This window comes from Ovis canadensis, chromosome 4 (genome assembly GCF_042477335.2).
Source record: "Ovis canadensis isolate MfBH-ARS-UI-01 breed Bighorn chromosome 4, ARS-UI_OviCan_v2, whole genome shotgun sequence".
In the NCBI taxonomy this organism is placed as follows: Eukaryota; Metazoa; Chordata; class Mammalia; order Artiodactyla; family Bovidae; genus Ovis; species Ovis canadensis.
In genome coordinates this window covers 59,018,625-59,042,989 of record NC_091248.1, presented here as the reverse complement: position 1 = coordinate 59,042,989, position 24,365 = coordinate 59,018,625, and the positions used below count along the sequence as shown (strand labels likewise).

Genomic DNA, 24,365 nt, shown 5'->3' with positions numbered 1-24,365 from the left:
AAAAGAACAGAAAAGAATATATATCTGAATCACTTTGCTGTACAGCAGAAAATGACCCAACATTGTAAATCAACTATATACTTCACTAAAATATTCTTTTAAATGGAATGTTTCCCCTACCGATTTCAAATTTTAACTTTAGGACACTTAGTTCAGTTCAGTCGCTCAGTTGTGTTTGACTCTTTGTGACCCCATGGATTGCAGCACGCCAGGGTTCCCTGTCCATTACCAACTCCTGGAGCTTGCTCAAACTCATGTCCATTGAGTTAGTGATGCCATCCAACCATCGCATCCTCTGTCATCCCCTTCTCCTTCTGCCTTCAATCTTTCCCAGCATCAGAATCTTTTCCAGTGAGTCAGTTCTTTGTATCAGGTGGCCAAAATATTGGAGCTTCAGCATCAGTCCTTCCAATGAATATTCAGGACTGATTTCCTTTATGACTGACTAAGTTCCTTAATTAAATATTTAGAATTAAAGTTTTAAGACTTTGTGTTTTGACTTGAAAATATGGGGCAAAAATAAGGTCTTAGGGCTTTCTTTTTAGTTGTGTATGAGTCAAACAGTTAGTGGGGCCAGATGGGGTGGATGGTCTCAAAGATGCTGATCTGGATAAAACGTGGCCAGGCAAGCTTAGATGAACAGCCAGGAAAGCAGCCAAGAGCAAAAAGAGCATTAACCATGAGTCTAGGAGAAGTCGATGTCCAAAATATTCAGGAAAGCTGCGATGTTAATTTTAGTGTTACTTGAATGGGCCATGGGTGCTCAGTTTTTTGGATAAATATTATTTTAGGTCTGTCCATGATGGTGTTTCTGTATGAGATCAATATTTAAATAGTAGACTGACTAAAGCAGATTGCCTTCCTCAGTGTTGGTGGATCTCATCTAATCTGTTGAGCATCTGAATAGAACAAAAAGGCTGAGAGGGAAAATATACTCTCTATCTAGAGCGAGACATCTTGGAATGTGAAGTCAAGTGGGCCTTAGAAAGCATCACTACGAACAAACCTAGTGGAGCTGATGGAATTCCAGTTGAGCTATTTCAAATCCTGAAAGATGATGCTGTGAAAGTGCTGCACTCAATATGCCAGCACATTTGGAAAACTCAGCAGTGGCCACAGGACTGGAAAAGGTCAGCTTTCATTCCAATCCCAAAGAAAGGCAATGCCAAAGAATGCTCAAACTACTGCACAATTGCACTCATCTCACATGCTAGTAAAGTAATGCTCAAAATTCTCCAAGCCAGGCTTTAGCAATACATGAACCGTGAACTCCCTGATGGTCAAGCTGGTTTTAGAAAAGGCAGAGAAACCAGAGATCAAATTGCCAACATCCACTGGATCATGGAAAAAGCAAGAGAGTTCCAGAAAAACATTTATTTCTGCTTTATTGACTATGCCAAAGCCTTTGACTGTGTGGATCACAATAAACTGGAAAATTCTGAAAGAGATGGGAATACCAGACCACCTAACCTGCCTCTTGAGAAATCTGTATGCAGGCCAGGAAGCAACAGTGAGAACTGGACATGGAACAACAGACTGGTTCCAAATAGGAAAAGGAGTCCATCAAGGCTGTATATTGTCACCCTGCTTATTTAACTTATATGCAGAGTACATCATGAGAAACGCTGGACTGGAAGAAACACAAGCTGGAATCAAGATTGCCAGGAGAAATATCAATAACCTCAGATATGCATATGACACCACCCTTATGGCAGAAAGTGAAGAGGAGCTAAAAAGCCTCTTGATGAAAGTGAAAGAGGAGAGTGAAAAAGTTGGCTTAAAGCTCAACATTCAGAAAACGAAGATCATGGCATCTGGTCCCATCACTTCATGGCAAATAGATGGGGAAACAGTAGAAACAGTGTCAGACTTTATCTTTTTGGGCTCCAAAATCACTGCAGATGGTGACTGCAGCCATGAAATTAAAAGACGCTTACTCCTTGGAAGAAAAGTTATGACCAACCTAGACAGCATATTCAAAAGCAGAGACATTACTTTGCCGACTAAGGTCCGTCTAGTCAAGGCTATGGTTTTTCCTGCGGTCATGTATGGATGTGAGAGTTGGACTGTGAAGAAGGCTGAGCACCGAAGAATTGATGCTTTTGAACTGTGGTGTTGGAGAAGACTCTTGAGAGTCCCTTGGACTGCAAGGAGATCCAACCAGTCCATTCTGAAGGAGATCAACCCTGGGATTTCTTTGGAAGCAATGATGCTAAAGCTGAAGCTCCAGTACTTTGGCCACCTCATGCGAAGAGTTGACTCATTGGAAAAGACTCTGATGGTGGGAGGGATTGGGGGCAGGAGAAGGGGACGACTGAGGATGAGATGGCTGGATGGCGTCATGGACTCGATGGACGTGAGTCTGAGTGAACTCCAGGAGGTGGTGATGGACAGGGAGGCCTGGCGTGCTGCGATTCATGGGGTCACAAAGAGTCGGACACGACTGAGCGACTGAACTGAACTGAACTGATGCCTGTCTTCAAGCTAGGACATCAGTCTCTGCCCGTCTTCAGACAATACCTTCAGCTCTCCTGGTTCTTCAGCTTACCAACTGCAGATCTTAGGACTTTTTAGCCTCTGTTGTTGCTTGAGCCAATTCCTTATAAGAACTTTATCTATCTATCTATGCATGTTTTTTCTTCCTTCCTCCCTTTCCATCTATTTGTCTATCTGTCTGTCTACCTATCTACTTGTCTCCTATTGGATCTGTTTTTCTGGGGAACCCAGACTAACACAGTAGCATTAGGACCCACATCATAATGGGTGGTTGTGAGGATGACACAGACCAGTTATGTGAAAATATATTGGAGCTGAAGGTCTAATATTTTGGCCACCTAATGTGAAGAGCCAGCTCATTGGAAAAGACCATGATGCTGGGAAAGACTGATCATAAAAGGAGAAAGGGGCAGCTGAGGATAAGATGTTGGATAGTATCACCGACTCAGTGGACATGAATCTGAGGAAATTCTGGGAGACAGTGAAGGACAGGGAAGCCTGGCATGCTGAAGTGCATGGAACTGCAGAGTTGGACATGTCTGAGTAACTGAATAACAATATGAAAACTGCCTTAAAAAGTGCCTGGTAAACAATAAGTGTTATTTAAATGATAGCTATTATGAGCCCTACTAGGTTCCTAGAGCTCACCGCAGCCTCTCATGGAACATTTTGGATCCTATTATCAGAAACTTTTTCTTCCAGTCGATGACTAAGGAGTAGGAGTAAGAGGAATTCAACAAATGTTTTCCTGAGCTTTACCAGGAAGTCTTTGAAATCATCTAACAGGACATTTTTAGGCCAAATATCACCTAGAGGCTTGGCTTTTTAACAAGTTAAAAGGACCATGTCCTGGAGCAGAAGTCTTCAGTAGACACTTCCAGCATACATTAGATTTCTTTAGGTATGTGACTGCAAACCTACTGTGTGAGGAAGAGGACTGAATTTCCTTCTTTCCTTTTATTCATTTTTTTCTGATTACAGAAGAATTATATGCTCATTAAATAAGATTTTTAAAACACAAAAGAAAATAAAAGTCATTCATGAGCTCAGCATCCAAAGATAAACAATATTTTGAAATGTTTCTAGTTTTTTGTCTATTTGTCTGTGACACATGTATTTTTTAAAACAACATTGAGATCATAATATATACGGCTGCTATTCCTCTATCTCCCTGTCATTTTGTGAAGATGACTTGGTACGAGAATTCCCCCTGATATTTGTTTTTGGAAAGAGTCTTACTTTCCCATTACTGAATCAGAGCGTCATCTTATTGCCCATCCATGACCATTTGTTAGGAAATAAAGTCTAAATAACAATGTTATTTTAAGATAATTCATAGGGAAATATATTTGATCTTTTGACCAGTAACTATTTTTGAACACTCTCTACCACTGTTGCTTCTATTAATGTAGATAATGATAGCTGAAAGAAATCAACATACAAAGCTATAGTAATCAAAACAGTGTGGTACTGCCACAGGACAGACATGTAGAATTGAGAGTCCATTAATCTATACTGTTATGGCCAACTGATTTCCAACACAGGTGCCGAGACCATGCAGTTGGGGAAAGAATATTCTCTTCAACAGCTGGTGCTGGACAAGTGGATTATCCATGAAAAAATGAAGTAGGTTCCCTACCTCATACTATATATAAAAATTAACTGAAAATGGACCAATGACCTAAATATGAACTAAAATGACAACACTTAGAAGAAAACACTGAGAATAAATCTACATGACCTTAGATTTACCAATGGATTATTAGATATGACATCAAAAGCATAAGCAACAAAAGAAAAAGCTGAGAAAATGGACTTTATCAAAATAAAAAACTTGTGTATCAAAGGACATTATTAAAAAGTGAAAAGACAACCTAAAGAATGAACAAAATATTTCTAAGTCATATATCTAGGGGTCTAGAATCCAGAATATACAGGAACTCTTATAACTCAACAAATGACAAATGACCAATTGAAAAATAGTCGAAGGACTTGAACAGACATTTCCCTAAAGAAGATATTCAAACAACTAATAAGAACATGAAAAGATTTCAATTTCATTAGTCATTGGGCTTCCCTGGTAGTTCACCTGGTAAATTTTCTGCCTGCAATGTGGGAGACCCCAGTTCAATTCCTGGGTTGGGAAGATCTGCTGGAAAAGTGGTAAGCTACTCACTCCAGTATCCAGCTGGTAAAAAATCTGCCTGCAATGCAGATGTCATTAGGGGGATGCAAATCAAAATTACAATGAGGTACTACTTCAAACTCAGGAAATTTTTTGAAAAAGGAAAATATGAAAAAATAAAAAATAAATTTTGGCAAAGATGTGGAGAAATTAGGACCCTTGTAGATTGTTGGTGAGAATGTAAAATAGTACAGCCACTGTAGAAAGTATTTTGGTGGTTCTTAAAAAGTTAAAAGTAGAATTACCATATGGTCTGGCAATCTCACTCCTAGGTGTATACCCAAAGGAATTTAAAACTGGTACAACAAATAGATGTACATCTATATTCACAACAGCACTATTCAAAATATCCAAAAGATCTAAAACAGATAAGTGGATAAACAAAATGTGGTATCTCCATGAAATAGAATATTATTCAGCCATAAAAAGGAAAAAGGAACTGACACATATTATATTTTGAACTTCAAAAACATCAGGGCAAGTGAAAGAAACTAGACAAAAATGACCACATACTGCATAATTCCACTTGTAAGAAATATTTACAATAGGTAAATCCATAGAGACAGAAAACAGATTAGTGATTGCCAGGGGCTAGGGAAGGTGTGTATGGGGAGCAACTTCTTAATAAGTAAAAGGATTTTTTAGGGCGATAAATATATTTTGAAACTACATAGAAGTGACTATTCAAAATTATGATTACTTCAGTTCAGTTCAGTTGCTCAGTCATCTCCGACTCTTTGCGACCCCATGAACCACAGCCCACCAGGCATCCCTGTCCATCACCAACTCCCGGAGTCCACACAAACCCATGTCCACTGAGTCGGCGATGCCATCCAACCATCTCGTCCTCTGTCGTCCCCTTCTCCTCCAGCCCTCAATCTTTCCCAGCATCAGGGTCTTTTCAAATGAGTCAGCTCTTTGCATCAGGTGGCCAAAGTATTGGAGTTTCAGCTTCAACATCAGTCCCTCCAATGAACACCCATGACTGATCTCCTTTAGGATGACTGGTTGGATCTCCTTGCAGTCTAAGGGACTCTCAAGAGTCTTTTCCAACACTACAGTTCAAAAGCATCAATTCTTTGGTGCTCAGCTTTCTTTATAGTCCAACTCTCACATCCATACATGACCACTGGAAAAACCATAGACTTAACTAGACTGACCTTTGTTGACAAAGTGATGTCTCTGCTTTTTAATATGCTGTCTAGTTTGGTCATAACTTTCCTTCCAAGGAGTAAGCGTCTTTTAATTTCATGGCTGCAGTCACCATCTGCAGTGATTTTGGAGCCCGGAAAAATAAAGTCACTGTTTCCCCATCTATTTGCCATGAAGTGATGGGACCGGATGCCATGGTCTTAGTTTTCTGAAAGTTGAGCTTTAAAGCCAACTCTTTCACTCTCCTCTTTAACTTTCATCAAGAGGCTCTTTAGTTCTTCTTCACTTCCTGCCATAAGGGTGGTATCATCTGCATTATCTGAGGTTATTGATATTTCTCCTTAGTTAAGAGACTTTAAGTGACTAATTTTATGTTATATGAATTTTACTTCAATACAAAATAGAATAACAAGTTAAATAGGCTTACCCTGGTGATCATTTCACAAAACATACATATAAAGAAATCAAGATTAGAATATGTGTTTCCTTTTTACGTCTGCAACATGTTATGGTTTCAATTTTAAAACACAGTAAATCAATCATAACACATCTTTAGTTATTACTATCTTTGTGTTTTATTAGAGGTGATGCTAATGAGTTCTCCCATCATTTTCACCAACTTTGTACAATTCAGATTTCAGTCCAAGGCTTCAGGAACATTGCAAACAGCTGCAGTGGGATAATGCATCTGACTATCAATGACATGCCAACTCTGACAGACAACTGTGTAAAAGTAGGTATTTGGAAACTACATTTTCTTCTCAGTCCTATTTGGTAGGCATATTTTCTAGTGGCTTGAATTATTGAAAAATATGAGTGGGCTTTTCATTCCAGTTGATGTTTATATGAAATTTATATACACATTTGAACATTTGAATCTTTAAATACCCTAAGAAACTTCATTTCACATTTAAGATATTTTTATTTCAATGATATTGCAATCAAATCTCACAAAATCATATGTAAGCTTAAGCATAAACCTTAAGCCTGGTTCTACATGTTAAGCTTCTAAATGTTCTGATTTCTTTCAGCATTCCATTGTCTCATGTTTTCCTATCTTTTGTGATATCATTTAGTTGATTCCTATGCATTACTCAAATGTAAGTGTAGTAAAGTATATTGGAAAAAGTAAAAGTTCCCATTTTCTTTGACAGTAGGGCAACTTAATAGTTAATGTGTCCGTTTTTGAAAAGACTGAGAGAAAAAATAATCTCATGACTTTGATAAATGTGTTCTATATAATCTGATTAATCTTTTATTTTTTTCCTTCTAAAGGCTTTAGTTGAAAAATGCCGTCGTATTTCATCAGTAGTTTTCATTGGTGCACCACATATTTCTGATAGTACTTTCAAAGCTCTATCTGCTTGTGACATCAAAAAGATCCGATTTGAAGGTGTGAGATATTAAAAAGTAGTTTAGCATTAATTTTTACTTTTAATCTTGTGGTGATTCAAATATAAGCCTTAACTTTTTCTTTTTTAAAAAACAGGAAATAAAAGGATTACTGATGCATGCTTCAAACTTATAGACAAGAGTTATCCAAACATCAGTCACATTTACATGGTAGACTGCAAGGGAATAACAGATGGCAGCCTCAAATCACTCTCACCTTTGAAGCAACTCACTGTGTTGAATCTGGCAAACTGTGTAAGGTAAACAGTCATTCAGTCAAGAAACACTGATTATCTAGAATGTTCCAAGCTTCCTCAAGATGCTCACTGTTAGTACAGTAAACATGAAAGTCAGGGATCTAAGTAGAGGTAAGTGGTTCTGTGGTAAAATAAAGGAGGGGCACCCAACCCAGACTAGTTATATGTGGGCACGGGCAGATGGTCAGGGAATGCTCAGGATATGTGGAATCACAGGCTCTTATAAGATTAAATGAATTCAGTAGAACATTTGTGGGCTACTTATCCTAGTGAAGGTTCTCACAGCTAGTTCAGTTAATAGGTCTTTTTCCCAACTGGACTTTCTGACTTGCCTATGAAGAACCAATCTTATGAAGTGTTTACTCTGGGGTACTAGTTAGACTTTTTCCTCTATGTGGATCTGCTCACAGATGGCAAGTTCTTACTGAAACCGTTTTTTTTCACCTGAGCTACAAATAGGCTAACCTGGCATTCTCAGGTGGGCAAGGATCCAATTCTTGCTAAAATTTCTTCCCCAATTGATATCTCAGCCTCTTTCCTATGTAAATTTCTTAAAATATTATGGGGCCAGAAGATAACAAAACAGCATGTGATTACAAAGAAATTGGTTAATAGTTTACATAACATAAGACAAGTCAGAGTAATAAGCTAAGCTAAACAAAATCTTAACCCATGGTCCCTATTATTAAAATGCGGAGGCACCGAGGATTGGGAGGGAAGGCAAAGACAGGATCTGAAACGGGAAAACCTGGATTAGGAAATGAAGCCTCTAGTTAATAGCCAATAAGGAACTGAGGCCTCCTACCAACAGACATGTAAGTGAATTTAGAAGCAGATCCTCCACACTCAGTAAATCCTGCAGATGACTAAAGCCCCAGCTGATATCTTGTAGTTGCAAGCTCATGAACAAGCTGGCATCATGATGGAAGCACAATATGGAAGCTATCATACAACAGCTAATGGACTTCCCTGGTGGCTCAGCTGGTAAAGAATCTACCTGCAGTACAGGAGACCTGGGTTCTATCCTTGGGTTGGGAAGATCCCCTGGAGGAGGGCATGGCAACCCATACCAATATTCTTGCCTGGAGAATCCCCATGGACAGAGGAGGCTGGTGGGCTGCAGTGCACGGGGTCTCAAAGAGTTGGACACAACTGAGCAACTAAGAATGTAACAGTTAATCCTATTTGTATTAACATGAAATAAAATTGAATTGCACTCATATATTTCACTCAGGCTTCTGTAGGTTAATTAATTTTAAAAATAAATGGAGGTTTTTATGCTTCTAGCAGTATAGTTGACAAAACACTTCAAAGGACTCCTTGCTATTAATACAAACAATTTAGATTCTTAATGAAACATACTTTCAATACATTGCTGAGCCTACAAAAAGTGAGAGAAATATCCAGTTCATGATTCATCACCATTCTCTCAATGAGCAGACTCTCTGAGATGGAGAGTGAAGGGCAAGCAAACATAAAAGGTGGAGCTGCTATTAGCATAAATGTTCAACATTGGCATTGACAGAATCAATTTTAGTAAGACTCAAGATAGGGAACCAGGATGAGACTTCTGCAGTGTTTGGACCCTTCAAAAGGGACAAAATAGTCTCAAGTAGATAGTGCCCAAGCCCCTGGAAGAAGTTATCTGCAAGCTTTTTTAAAGGAAAGCATCTTCTCTTTAAGCATCTGGGATTCCCATAGGTTAAGATCAAATAAATAGATGTTCACAATTAAAGACCATCAAATGTATGAAGATATGAGTCATCAAGTGTACAAAGATATGCAATATAAATTTAAGCTGAGTAATTCATATATTAGAAAAATCAGTCATAGAATATTAAGTAACTATATATAAAATGTTTGAATAAATAGATAATGGAACCAGAAATATGAGCAGGCAACAAAGTACGATAAAAATAACTAGACTAGCCGTGGAAGTAAAAGACATTGGCTCCTTGGAAGAAAATGTGACAAACCAATGACAAACCTACAGAACATATTGAAAAGCAGACACATCACTTTGCCTACAAAGGTCCATATAATCAAAGCTATGGTTTTTCCAGTAGTCAGGTATGGATGTGAGAGTTTGACCATACAGAAGGCTGAGTGCCAAAGAATTGATACTTTCGAACTGTGGTACTATAGAAGACTCTCAAGAGTTCCTTGGATAGCAAGGAAATCAAACCAGTCAATCCTAAAGGAAATAAACCCTGAATATTCACTGGAAGGACTAATGCTGAAGCTGAAGCTCTAATACTTTGGCTACTTGATACAAAGAGTCAACTCTTTGGAAAAGACCCTGATGCTGGGAAAGATTGAAGGCAGGAGGAGAAGGTGATGACAGAAGATGAGATGGTTGGATGGCATCACTGATTCAATAGATAAGAGTTTGAGCAAACTCCAGGAAATAGTGAAGGACAGGGAAGATTGGTATGCTGCAGTCCATGGGGTCACAAAGAGTCAGACATGACTTAATGACCAAACAACAACAATTTGAAAAACTAACTTTTAGAAATGAAAAAATATGATATAGTTATTGAAATAAAATGGATTGCTAATCAGCAGGTTAGAACTCAGTGAAGAGAGAAATACAAAGTTGGAAGATAACTGAAGATATGATAGCAGAGTGAAAAAATAAAAACAAAAATGTAATAGAGTATAACAAGATAGGGGAGGTTTAATTTAGAGTTTTAGATTAGATTTTTTTAAATTCATCTATAGAAGATACACTTAATATGGGAAATTTGAGAATCAAAGCATATATTTTTCTCAACCACATATCAATCCTTCAAAAAATGGACTGTGCATAAAGTTTAAAAGCAAGTCCTCACAACTTTTATTGTACTGGTATCAAGAAACTAGATTCTCTTACTATAGTGCAATTATATTAGGAATCAGTAATAGAAAGCTACATTTTAAAAATATTTATGATTTAAAATGAAAATTCCAGAGCATCATAATCACCTGAAGAGCTGAATAAAACTACACATGCCCAAGCTCTATCCCAGAGCTACTGAATCTGAATATCTAATGATGGAACACCAACTAACATATTTTTTTGAAAAGCAACATGGGTGCTTTTGATGCACAGCCAGGTTTACAACTAACTACATTAACTCATCAACTTGGCCATTATGTGAAATAATCCTTTCTATTGATATTTATGCTTCCTGGATTATCATATAAATTTATATATACATACATATAAACACAGATTCACGTCAGTGTGTGTGTGTGTGTGTATAAATGTGTGTTTTCAGGCTATTTTTTCTCTTTCAATCATTCATCTGTCTTCTATCTAATCTTGCACAGTATTTTATCTGTAAAAATGGGGAAAATAAAGAGTATATACTCAGGATTGTTGTGAGGATAAAATAAATCAATTCATATAATATATTTAGAAAAGTGTCTGGCACTTAATAAACACTCAATAAGTGTTATCTATTATCATTATACTTAATAAATTCTTTACCATCTGAGCTACCAGAGAAGTCTGTGAAATCAGAAGACAATTGCTTCTTGCCAGGAAAGTGATGACAAACCTAGACATTGTGTTGAAAAGCAGAGACATTACTATGCTGACAAAGGTCCACAGAGTCAAGGCTATAGTCTTCCTAGTGGTCACATATGGTTGGGAGAGCTGAACCGTAAAGAAGGTAGAACGCCAAAGAATTGATGCCTTTGAACTGTGGTGCTGGGAAGACTCCTGAAAGTCCCTTGAACAGCAAGGAGAGCAAACCAGTCAATCTTAAGGGAGAACAACCCTGAATATTCACTGGAAGGACTGATGCTGAAGCTGAAGCTCCAGTATTGTGGTCACCTGATGTGAACAGATGACTCATTTGAAAAGCCCCTGATGCTGGGAAAGATTGAGGGCAGAAAGAGAAGAGGGCATCAGAGGATGACACGGCTGGATGGCATCATCGATCCAATGAACATGAACTTGGGCACTCTGAGAGATGGTGAGGGACAGGGAAGTCTGGCACGCTGCAGTCCCTGGGACTGAAAAGCGTCAGACACGACTGGGTGACTAAACAACAACAAAGTATATTCTAATATCTAACAGACTGAAACTCTCTTCATGAGTCGTCTTCTTTTAAATTATTAGATATTTTTGCCAGTTTATTCTTCCAAATGAATGTTAGAATACTTTTGTCACATTTCAGAAAAAAATCCTATTGAGATATTAATTGAAATTATGTTAAATACACAAATTTTGGAAAGATATATAGTTTTATAATACTTACTTGAGTTTCTCTTTCTTTGTCCAGAATTATTTACTAAAAATGTATTCAGATATCTAAGTAGTTTATATCTAATTATAATTTTGTTACTAACTTTTAGTTTTATAACAATCATGGTACAAAAAATGTGATCTCTGTCTTTTGGAGTATTTATTTAGGGGTAAGGCTGATGGGAAGGTTGATGGTTAAGTTGTTTATCATGTTGAATATACTTTAATAGTCCATGGAATTTAAATTACATTATTTGTATTAATTTTTATGTCCCACTTTTGTCAAAAATCAAGTCTAATACAAAATTGTACCTTAATTATATTCTTTTTGAATTCCTAATTATTTTTCCTTCAGTTTGTATTTATGCTATATTATATTTGCATAATGGAGAAGGCAATGGCACCCCACTCCAATACTCTTGCCTGGAAAATCCCATGGACAGAGGAGCCTGGTAGGCTGCAGTCCATGAGGTTGCTAAGAGTCGGACATGACTGAGCAACTTTACTTTCACTTTTCACTTTCTTGCATTGGAGAAGGAAATGGCAACCCACTCTAGTGTTCTTGCCTGGAGAATGCCAGGGACGGGGGAGCCTGGTGGGCTGCCATCTATGGGGTCACACAGAGTTGGACACGACTGAAGTGACTTAGCTATGTTTGCATAAAGGGGCTTCCCTGCTAGTTTAGATGGTTAAGAATATGTCTGTAATGCAGGAGACCCAGGTTTGATCCGTGGGTCCAGGAGAGCCCCTAAAGAAGGGAATGGCTACCCACTCCAGTATTCTTGCCTGGAGAATTCCATGGACAGAGGAGCCTGGCAGGCTGCAGTCCATGGTTTCGTAAAAAGTCAGACATGACTGAGGGACTAACACTATAAGGAAAGGAAGTTGCTCAGTCGTGTCCGACTCTTCGTGACCCCATGGACCACAGCCCACCAGGCTCCTCCGTCCATGGGATTTTCCAGGCAAGAGTAGTGGAGTGGGGTGCCACTGACTAACACTATATGTTGCATAAAAAGTCATGACTTGGATTTTTCTCTTCATAGTAGTATTTTTAAGAATTATTTGGTTAAAAGGTAATTTTTTAAAAGATTGTAGGATGACTTAATTTTTTATGATTAGGCTTATGAATATACTTAATATTCAGAAATTTATAATCTACATTCAAAGGCAACCAAAATTTAGAGTAAGATTTGATTTACAATGACCATAAACATGATTTTTCCTGTGTGTGTGTGCTTAGCCACTCAGTCGTGTCCAACTCTTTGCAACCCTATGCACTGTAGCCCGCCAGGCTCCTCTGTCCATGGAATTCTCCAGGCAAGAATACTAGAGTGGGAAGCTGTTCCCTTCTCCAGTTGGACACGACTGAAGCGACTTAGCAGGAGCAGCAGCAGCAACACTACTTCACAACTTTCTTCTTGTCATTTTATTAAAAGTGTGTTTCTTGTTGACTATAACTGAGAGAATCACTATAAAGCAGGACTTATGGGAGGGGTGGCACTGACACACAGGTGTCTCTGATTAAGGACAGTGTGGGAAGACTGAGGTCAAGGTCTTCCTACAGCATCAGGTCTTGTCTGCTTCAGAAAGGACCTATACGTAACTTACTGGGTTTCTTCCAGTCCAGCTAAACTGACTTGTGCTTAGTGGAAATTCATCCAAGATTTTCATGGTAGTTTGATTGTAAGTATTTTCTCCCTATCCTAAGTTTTGGTCTTTTTTCTTTTGCAGGAGATTGCAACAGGCACTATTTAACATGATCAGATTTTAACTTCAGGGAAGAAACCTTGCAGGCCATCTGTTTTATTAATAGTCATGCCACCTAATTAAATGAACAAATGAACAGGAATAGCATTTTTAATAATACATCTATTACTGTCATTTATATATTTTATATTAAAGTAAAAGCTACATAACCAAATTTGGTTTACAAATGTGGGCAAAATACCAGATATAGATATTGCCTTGCCATTCTGGAATGCACTGGATGTAGTAGCTCTTATTTTAATAGTACTGTACATATTTACACATAAAATCACAGGTAGAGCTTTCCTTATTCTTTCCTACAGAATTGGTGATATGGGACTAAAGCAATTTCTTGATGGTCCTTCAAGCACAAAGATAAGAGAATTAAACTTAAGTAACTGTATCCACCTGAGTGATGCCTCCATTGCAAAACTATCAGAACGGTATGATAAAACAATAATATTACATATATTATTAGTAGCTGTATATCTGTTGACATGAGAGATCAGAGATGGACTTTTGAAGCCATTTGGAAAACATCAGGGATGCCTAGAAGCTGGTCCAATATTCAGTTAAACCAAATAAGATATTGGAGTCATAGATTAATATTTTTCTATCTCTGTTTATTACTAATTTCACCTTGGAGAAAGTTTGAGATGGAATCACGCTAAAAGTTATAAATAGCTATACCTGGGTGACTTATCTGTCCTTTTCAAGGACATTGTCTCTAAGGAAACCTTTACTCCAGTGTATCCCAAGGGATACTCTAGTGGGTGAATTTATTCTTGATCCTCTTTACTTGTCAAAGGTCTTGTGTACACTACAGGGTGAAGTCTAATTCTTGTAGTAAATGTGTAAGGAAAAGGAGAGATTCAAATTTGTCCTTTTAGTGGTTATTCATCTTGGTATTTATATGAGTTTTTTGCATGCATGCATGCATGCAATATTTTTTTCTTATCAGAAATTGCAATATGAAATGAAATCATAGAAAAAATATTTCACTCAGCTGTGTATTGTCCACTTTTAAGCTTACTATTAACCTTATGATGAGAAAAATAAAATCCTTGTTTCAATAGCATTTGCTTTCCCCAGATGGTTTTTATGCAAAGAAATTGCTATTTGACAGGGTTATGAAAAGTTTAATTTTTCATGCTTTCTTTCAGGTGCTGTAATTTAAACTACTTGAATTTACGAAATTGTGAACATCTGACTGACTTAGGAGTTGAATTTATTGTAAACATCTTTTCGTTGGTATCAGTTGATCTCTCTGGAACAGATATCTCTAATGAGGTAAAAAAAAATGACTTCTATTGTTTTCTGTAACACAATCATTTCCATTTTGTAAACAATGGAGAGAACAACAATTATTTGTTTCTTAAATTATTGGATTATAAAGGGTAAGTTGGAAATTTTTTTCTGGAATAGTGATGGTTGAGGTTTTGTAAATCAATGGTTTTGTTTCTACTTCAAAAAATGGCAAAATACAATATTTGCAGGAAAGTCCTGACAGATCAGACTGTTAGATCTGAAATTTGTTTCAACTATGGATGTTTGCTCATTGTGAAGATATATTTTAGACGGCTTAAATATATTTTCCTTGTGGATTACACATTCCAAAAGACTACCTTAGTGCTTTTAGATCCAAGTCTTTAGTTCAAAACTGAAATCTAAAAATGGCCTCCTCAATAAAAAATAAGTTTTTAAAAAGTGAAAATAAAAGGGGGAATAAAAATGGCCTCTTCAAATCTATAAAAGGATATATTTTAAGAAACGAATTTCCTGCAGGCTGCTGTAGCTACTCATTAGAGTTGAAACACAGGTCACACCCGTCCTATCATTCTAGCACTGCTCCATTCAAAATGAAGATAAATCCAGAGATTTGTCATGTTTCTGAAAGACTTTAATGGACTGCAGTTAGATAATAAATATGCTGGCTTCTCTTGAAATCAGAGCATTAGGAGAGACAGAAGAAGACAACAGAGGTGAGGATCTCTCCCCCATCTGCTTGCTAAATCCCTAGTCATCCCTCAGTCTCATCAAATACCACTGTCTCTGAGGCCTTCTCTGAGAAGTCCTACCGTACAGCAAATACGGCAACTTCTCTGTGTACATCTGCAGCCTCAGTGTTTCCTTTACCATGACCTCTTTCTCACCACATTACTGATACCTGTGTTATACGTCCATCTTTCCCCACACATTCAGTAGGCTCTTTTAAATAAAGAACTGTGTCTGTTTATTGGTACACTTCTTTCTCTTCTTTAAGAGCGAATTTAGATTTGGCCTCCATTCTGCTAGCTGGTCTCCTCTCCTCTTACTTGGAATGTTGGTGGTGGTGGTGGTTTAGTTGCTAAGTTGTGTCTGACTCTTGCGACTCCATGGACTGTAGCCTGCCAGGCTCCTCTCTCCATGGGATTCTCCAGGCAAGAATACTGGAGTGGTTTGTCATTTCCTTCTCCAGGGGATCTTCGTAACCTAGGAATCGAACCTAGGTCTCTGGCACTGCAGGCAGCTTCTTTACCAACTAAGGAGTGTTGGAGTGTTGTCTAAATGTAGAATGAGACGGGGAGGTTGGGACAGTTAGATGTAGTCAACTCATTATGATGAAATCAAGCCTGGTCTTCTCAATGCTGTCTTTTTTTTTTTTTTTTAGTAGTTTTTTTTTTTAATAGCTCAAGGACAAAATTACAAACTTTATTAAAATAAATGCAATTTATATTTTCAAGTATAGCCACTGAGTCAGAGATCATCTGCTGCTGCTGCTGCTGCCAAGTCACATCAGTCGTGTCCGACTGTGTGACCCCATAGACAGGACCCAACAGGCTCCTCTGTCCCTAGGATTCTCCAGGCAAGAACACTAGAGTGGGTTGCCATTTCCTTCTCCAATGCATGAAAGTGAAAAGTGAAAGTGAAGTCGCTCAGTCATGTCCGACTCTTAGCGACCCCATGAACTGCAGCCTACCAGGCTCCTCCATCCATGGGATTCTCCAGGCAAGAGTACTGGAGTGGGTTGCCATTGCCTTCTCCTTCAATGCTGTCTTTTGTCCAAGGTGGGATCCCCTGAAGTGTCTGACAGCCCATCTGGTCTTTGGTTTCCTTCCAGGGAAATCCCAGATGTATATTCCCTGTCCCAGCTCCTAGGGCCCCTCAAGTTTTGGGGCTCCTTTGTCATATGTGCCTTGCTCTGGGCCTCTCTGGGTCATCCTGAGGTGTGGGGACTCTGTGAGGCCTTCTTAGGTCCACAGTCCCAGACATCCCCTGCAGATACTGTCCCACTTTTACATCTGGGTGTATTTGTTCTCAGACCCATGCCTCACCCTTCTTACTTTTCTACAGAGTGGCTGACTTATGTCAGTTAGATTCCAGCTGGGTTTGGTGCTTGTAAAGTATCTGTGAACAACAGGAGGCTCAGAAGCAGGGAGAGGCCAGGGGTTTTGTCCACCTTTCCCTGCATTATTATTATCAGCTGCATTTCTTCTGTGATCTACTCCCTTTGGTCAGGATTGTTGTGGTTCCAGTTTCCCACATGACCTTGGACTTTGGGCTGTTAGAAACACTATCTCTTTCCATAGTCCTTCCAGCATAGGCATGGTACTGGCTTCCTGCTACTGCTAATATCTAGATTTTGTCCTTATTCCATTAGGCTCCTAAGGTGTCTAATAACCTATTAGTCAATTTTCTTTCATGATTTTATTTCCTCAGTTTCAAACAAGAGTTGTTTTTACTTTCCTCATTAGATTTTAGCTGGTACAATGATGAGCATAGGGAAACTCTGATCCATTGTTGCTTTTCACAAGCATACAAGGGAAAGATAGAATGAGTTCTCATGTACTCTTATATTCCCAACCTATCAGGAGATAGAGTCCAGGGAGGTCTGGAAGTGGGCCCTGTATCCCAGCATCTCATCCTTTTGCTTCCCTCTGGCTCTCTCTTCCCCTCTTCTTCCAAGCTCCCCTCCTTCCCGCTCTGCTCTCTCCCTTCCCTTCCCCTTCTCTTCTCCTCTCCCCTCTTTCCTTCTTTGCTCCCTGTCTTTTCTCTTGGCATAGATTCTTTATCTAATCTGGGGGTGGAAGACATGTTCCAACTGATTACATGGTTTTTAAAAATGTCATGCTCCAAGTCTTTCAGGGTTTAGAATTTTAAGCTTACAAGTCCAGGATGTTTTTCTACTGTGCTGTTCTGTAAAAACCCTTCCCTGACACACACAAGCAGAAGGCCCAGCTGTTGTCTGAAGGATCACAGGGTAATGAGAAGGATCAAAGCACGTTATAAATTACATCAAAATATAATTCCACCACAGCACTCCTCACAACCTGAAGTATCTGGTGAACATTTGTTGAATTAATGAAAGGAGGTTTAGATGCTCTATCCTAATTTTTAGCATTTGCAAAAAAAACTCAGTTTTTATTTTCAAAGATCATATATTAAAATTTTTATCAACTGAGGATAAGTATAAAATTTAGGGATATAGCCTCAAGTCCCATTCACTGTTTTTATTTTCTTGTAAAAAAAAAAATTAAACAATCTGAAAAATACCTGTGGAGAAGAAAGTTAGTTGTTTTCTGCTAGAAGATGGAAAAATTAGTCTTCTGAAGGCTATTGTTTTCTTCCTCCAAGACAGTTAAATTCTGACCTAAGCGGCAAATGACCGACAACGCAAGGTACAATAGCTCTGGAAGCTAACCTCAAACAGTCAAATTAAAATGAGTCAGCCCAGATGTCAAACTGGGCAGCTAACACCAGCCTGGACTGTAGGTCTGACGAAGTGCAAATATGACTACAGATTTAACATTTAGGATTTAAACTCTGGAATGTTACAGATATTACGAGAGGTCAAATGTGACCATTTATACCTTTGGGAAAAAATAGATTATGTTTTCTAATAATTATGTTCACTCACGATTCTTTTCAATAGTGAGTTTTCAGTTTGAATCATACTATATATTTAGTTAACAAATATTTATTCTGACTACATTGTGCTCAGTGCCAATGGGTACTGGAATCAGGAAAACAGACCCGGCCCCTCCTCCTAGCCCTTATATTCTAGTGGAAGACAGGTGTGGAACAATGGTCATAAAACGAGATGGGTGCAGGAAACAAACAGAAGGGAAACTTAACCTAAATCAAAGTCAGAGAAGACCTTCTTTTACAAGAGAAGGAGAAGGGGTATGTGGTAAGTCACAGAAACAGCTTGCACAAAGATAAAGAGGTTGAAAGTATGGTGGCATTAAAGACATCTGCACATTTGGATATAGCTTGATTGTGAGGAGAGTAGTGAGAGATGATGTTTGACAGGTAGGCAGGGGCCAGGTCATGAGGGGCCCAAAAGCCACAGTGAATTTGTTCTCTGCCTTGTTGGCAATAGAAGGACATTCAGTATTGTCAATTAGGCCATAAAATATTAAAACTGAAATTTTGAAAAGATCACTCTATCTGCTGGACAGACATGGGAATAATGCACTAGGGCTTCTCTAGTGGCCCAGGCAGTAAAGAATCCACCTGTAATGCCAGAGATCTGGGTTCAATCCCTGGGTCAGGAAGATTCCCTGGAGAAGGAAATGGCAACCCACTCCAGTATTCTTGCTTGGAGAATCCCATGAACAGAGAAGCTTGGCAGGCTACAGTCCAGGGGGTCACAAAGAGTCAGACATGCCTGAGTGACTAAGCATAAATGGTCAGTGACTGATTATAAAGCAATAATCCAGGTGAAAAAAATCACTGCAGATGGTGATTGCTGCCATGAAATTAAAAGACGCTTACTCTTTGGAAGGAAAGTTATGACCAACCTAGATAGCATATTGAAAAGCAGAGATATTACTTTGCCAACAAAGGTCCATCTAGTCAAGGCTATGGTTTTTCCAGTGGTCATGTATGGATGTGAGAGCTGGACTGTGAAGAAAGCTGAGTGCTGAAGAATTGATGCTTTTGAACTGTGGTGTTGGAGAAGACTCTTGAGAGTCCCTTGGATTGCAAGGAGATCCAACCAGTCCATCCTAAAGGAGATCAGTCCTGGGTGTTCATTGGAAGGACTGATGCTGAAGCTGGAACTCCAATACTTTGGCCACCTCATATGAAGAGTTGACTCATTGGAAAAGACTCTGATGCTGGGAGGGATTGGGGGCAGGAGGAGAAGGGGACGACAGAGGATGAGATGGCTGGATGGCATCACTGACTCAATGGACATGAGTGTGAGTGAACTCTGGGAGTTGGTGATGGACAGGGAGGCCTGGTGTGCTGTGATTCATGGGGTTGCAAAGAGTTGGACACGACTTAGTGACTGAACTGAACTGAACTGAATCCAGATGAAAAATTATGAGGGTCTGTATTAGAGCTAGAACCAGGGAGATGGTAGTAAGGCTGGCACAGCAGATTGAGAGACATTTGGAGAAAGAATCAATGAGAACTAGAGACAGAATGAATATGGAGGTAAGGAAGAGAAGGAGAAAATCAAGGACGATGCCAGATTTTTGGCTTGAATGGCTGTATAAATGGTGGTATCCCTTACTGAGCTGTGTCCTTTCCACAGTGGGAGGAGAAGGATTGCTACAGGTTGGGGAAATAGGCATGTTTAGTTTGAGTCACCTGCAAGACAGCTATATAGAGATGTAGAAGAGCTCTAGAAATAAGCAGGGAAATCAGTGAAATTTACTACTCAAAGGTAGAAGAGCTCTTTAAGTTGCATGGGTAATGGGCTTTTATGTTTGGAAAATCATGGATGCTCATGAAGAAGTTAATCAGCAAAGAAAAACCTATAGATATTTAGAAATCAAGCAATATATTTAACGAAGAGAACTAATTTAAATGGGGACAGCAAGGAAGAGAACGGTTACTTCAAACTTTATACATTACTTTTAATAATTTTATTGTCTTCAACCATTCCTTTTTGGAAAAATAGTGACTAATCTATTACATCATCCAAGAATAAAAGTTGTTTAGGAAGTTATCTAATAAGCATATTTTACAGAAAGAGGAAGGATATCAATTTTCATCTTCCAATATAAAGAAAATAGGGTTTGTAAGTGAAGGAAATAGCTTACTAATATGATGATACTTTACGGTATCTTTAAAAATCTTTAATTTTCTATAGCTTTTTCTTAATGTCTAATCCAGTGGGATATTATTCATTACCTATTACCCCAGAGAATTGTTTGAATATAAGGTTATATTTCCACGTATATAAGAACATGTTTTCTGCTAGTTAGGAGAATTATCATTTACTGAAGACCACAGGATCACCAGTTAGGGCAGTTAAATCTGTTGCTTAGGTTGTCTTAGTCACCACCCATACTTGTTTAAAGGAAAAATGAGTCAGAGCTATGTTCCAGACATATGCTTAGACAGTGGTTTAAGAAGACTCTTTCATTTGCCTGATTTTCAAAATTTTTCACCATCAGCACTAGAAAAATGTTCACCCTAAGTGTCCATTGTGTAGGCCATCTCCTGGCGTCCCCTCACGAGAATGTAATACCCATGAGGCTGAGACTTAACTTTGTTCACTGCTGTTTTCCCAGAATCCTGAGGGTAGTAGATGCTTGATAAATATTCACTGAATGAAGGAACAAATGCTGAGCTCTACAATACCAAATATGAGTAAGATTTGTTCTCTGCAGCCCGATTTGGAAGAGTAAGTGTGACTCATTTAAATATGGTATGGAAGATGGAGTGATAGATGATGCAGAGAAAGGGATCTATTAATTCAGCCAGTCTAACACAAAAGCATGCCTATGCTTGCTTACTCAGGGAACTTTATGCAGCTTAGTACTGCTAGAATATACTGTGAAAAGGAGATGTTACCAACGGAATGTCACACTATGCCAAGGAGTCTGCCAAGGGCTCCAAAACCATTGCAGATGGTGACTGCATGAAATTAAAAGACACTTGCTCCTTGGAAGAAAAGCTATGACAAACACAGACAGCATATTAAAAAGCAGAGACATCACTTTGTTGGCAAAGGTCCAGTCAAAGTAGTATAGTTTTTCCAGTAGTCATGTATGGATGTGAGAGGTGTACCATAAAGAAGAATTAATGCTGAAGAATGAATGCTTTCGAACTGTGGTGCTGGAGAAGACTCTTGATAGTCCCTTGGACTGCAAGGAGATCAAACCAATAAATACTAAAGGAAATCAACCCTGAATATTCATTGGAAGGACTGATGCTAAAGCTGAAGCTCTAATACTTTGGCTACCTGATGCAAAGAGCTCTAATACTTTGGCCACCTGATGGAAAAGACCCTGATGCTGGGAAAGATTGAGGGCAGGAGAAGGGATAACAGAGGATAGGATGGTTGGATGGCATTACTTATTCAATGGACATGAGTTTGAGCAAATTCTGGGAGAGAGTGAAGGACAGGGAAGCCTGGCATACTGCAGTCCACGGGATCACAAGGAGTCAGATACAACTTAGCAAATGAACAACAACAAATTCTCTGGGGGATAGATTGGAGGGGAAAGTAGTGGGAGTTATTTCAGTAGTTAAAGAGATGAATTTTTTAACTAGGTCAGACAGTAGTGGAAAGAACACTGTCAAGACTGCTTAGGAGGTAAAACGGAAAGAATTTGGTGACTGACTAGTTGGGGAAGATAAGGGCCTAGAGGTCGAGAGGATAAGAAGGATTCCAAATCTGACTTTGGGTGGATGGAGGTCCTATCTCAAAGAAAGTTAAGTAATGCAGGAAAAGTAACAGGTTTTGAGGGAAAGGCTCAGAAATAAACAGAAATAGCTCCAGAAAGAATGAAGAGGCTGAGCCAGAGAGAAAACAACACCCAGTTGTGGATGTGACTGGTGATGGAAGTAAAGCCTGATGCTGTAAAGAACAATACTGCATACAAACCTGGAATGTTAGGTCCATGTGTCAAGGTAAATTAGAAGTGGTCAAACAGGAGATGGCAAGAGTGAACATTGACATTTTAGGAATCAGTGAACTAAAATGGACTGGAATGGGCGAATTTAATTCAGATGGCCATTATATCTACTACAATGGGAAAGAATCCCTTAGAAGAAATGGAATAGCCTTCATAGTCAACAAGAGTCTGAAATGCAGTACTTGGGTGCAATCTCAAAAACAACAGAATGATCTCTGTTTGTTTCCAAGGCAAATCATACAACATTACAGTAATCCAAGTCTATGCCCCAACCACTATTGCTGAAGAAGCTGAAGTTGAACAGTTCTATGATGACCTACAAGACCTTCTAGAACTAACACCAAAAGAAACATGTCCTTTTCATCATAGGGAACTGGAATGCAATAATAGGAAGTCAAGAGATACCTGGGGTAATAGGCAAGTTTGACCTTGGTGAACAAAATGAAGCAAGGCAAAGGCTAACAGAGTTTTGCCAAGAGAACACACTGGTCATACCAAACACCCTCTTCCAACAACACAAGAGATGACTTTACACATAGACATTATTGATGGTCAATACCGAAATCAGATTGATTATATTCTTTGCAGCCAAAGAAGGAGAAGCTCTATACAGTCAGCAAAAACAAGACCAAGAGCTAACTGTGGCTCAGATCATGAACTCTTTCTTGCCAAATTCAGACTTAAACTGAAGAAAGTAGGGAAAACCATTAGACCATTCAGTTCAGTTCAGTCGCTCAGTTATGTCCGACTCTTTGAGACTCCATGAATCGCAGCACGCCAGGCCTCCCTGTCCATCACCAACTCCCACAGTTCACTCACACTCACATCCATCAAGTCGGTGATGCCATCCAGCCATCTCATCCTCTGTCGTCCCCTTCTCCTCCTGCCCCCAATCCCTCCCAGCATCAGAGTCTTTTCCAATTCAGGTATGACCTAAATCAAATCGCTTATGATTATACAGTGGAAGTGAGAAATAGATTTAAGGGATTAGATCTGATAGAGTGCCTGATGAACTATGGATGAAGGTTTGTAACATTGTACAGAGGCGGTGATCAAAACTATCCCCCCCAAAAACAGAAATGCAAAAAGGCAAAATGGTTGTCTAAGGAGGCCTTACAAACAGCTATGAAAAGAAGAGAAGCAAAAGGCAAAGGAGAAAAGGAAAGATATAAGCATCTGAATGCAGAGTTCCAAAGAATAGCAAGGAGAGAGAAGAAAGCCTTCCTAAGTGAACAATGCAATGAAATAGAGGAAAACAACAGAATGGGAAAGATTAGAGATATCTTCAAGAAAATTAGAGATACCAAGGGAACATTTCATGCAAAGATGAGCACAATAAAGGATAGAAACAATAAAGGCACAATAAAGGATAGGTATGGACCTAACAGAAGAAGAAGATATTAAGAAGAGGTGACAATAATACACTGAAGAACTATACAAAAAAGATCTTAAAAACCCAGATAATCATGATGGTGTGATCACTCACCTAAAGCCAGACATCCTGGAGTGCAAAGTCAAGTGGGTCTCAGGAAGCATCACTATGAACAAAGCTAGTGGAGGTGATGGAATTCCATCGGAACTATTTCAAACCCTAAAAGATGATGGTGTGAAAGTGCTGCACTTAGTATGCCAGCAAATTCAGAAAACTCAGCAGTGACCACAGGACTGGAAAAGGTCAGTTTTAATTCCAATCCCAAAGAAAGGCAGTGCCAAAGAATGTTCAAATGACCACACAATTGCACTCATCTCACATGCTAGCAAAGTAATGCTCAAAAGTCCCCAAGCTAGGCTTCAATAGTAAGTGAACCATGAACTTCCAGAGGTTAAAGATGGATTTAGAAAAGACAGAGGAATCAAAGATCAAATTGCCAACATCTGTTGGATCATAAAAAAAGGCAAGAGAATTTCAGAAAAACATCTACTTCTTCTTCATTGACTATGCTAAAGCCTTTGACTGTGTGGATCACAACAAAGTGTGGAAAATTCTTCAAGAGATGGGAATGCCAGACCACCTCCTGAGAAATCCATAAAGAGATCAAGAAGCA

At 38.8% G+C, this 24,365-nt stretch overlaps 1 protein-coding gene across 1 annotated transcript in view; it reads left to right on the top strand.

The window, feature by feature from the left end:
- FBXL13 (F-box and leucine rich repeat protein 13) overlaps positions 1-24,365 on the top strand; it is a 221,646-nt gene that overhangs the window by 148,324 nt on the left and 48,957 nt on the right. The window contains exons 13-17 of the mRNA XM_069587823.1: positions 6,468-6,566; positions 7,109-7,226; positions 7,323-7,485; positions 13,786-13,905; positions 14,626-14,752. Coding sequence (XP_069443924.1) covers positions 6,468-6,566; positions 7,109-7,226; positions 7,323-7,485; positions 13,786-13,905; positions 14,626-14,752 — 627 coding nt within the window. The remainder of the gene's footprint in view (positions 1-6,467; positions 6,567-7,108; positions 7,227-7,322; positions 7,486-13,785; positions 13,906-14,625; positions 14,753-24,365) is intronic.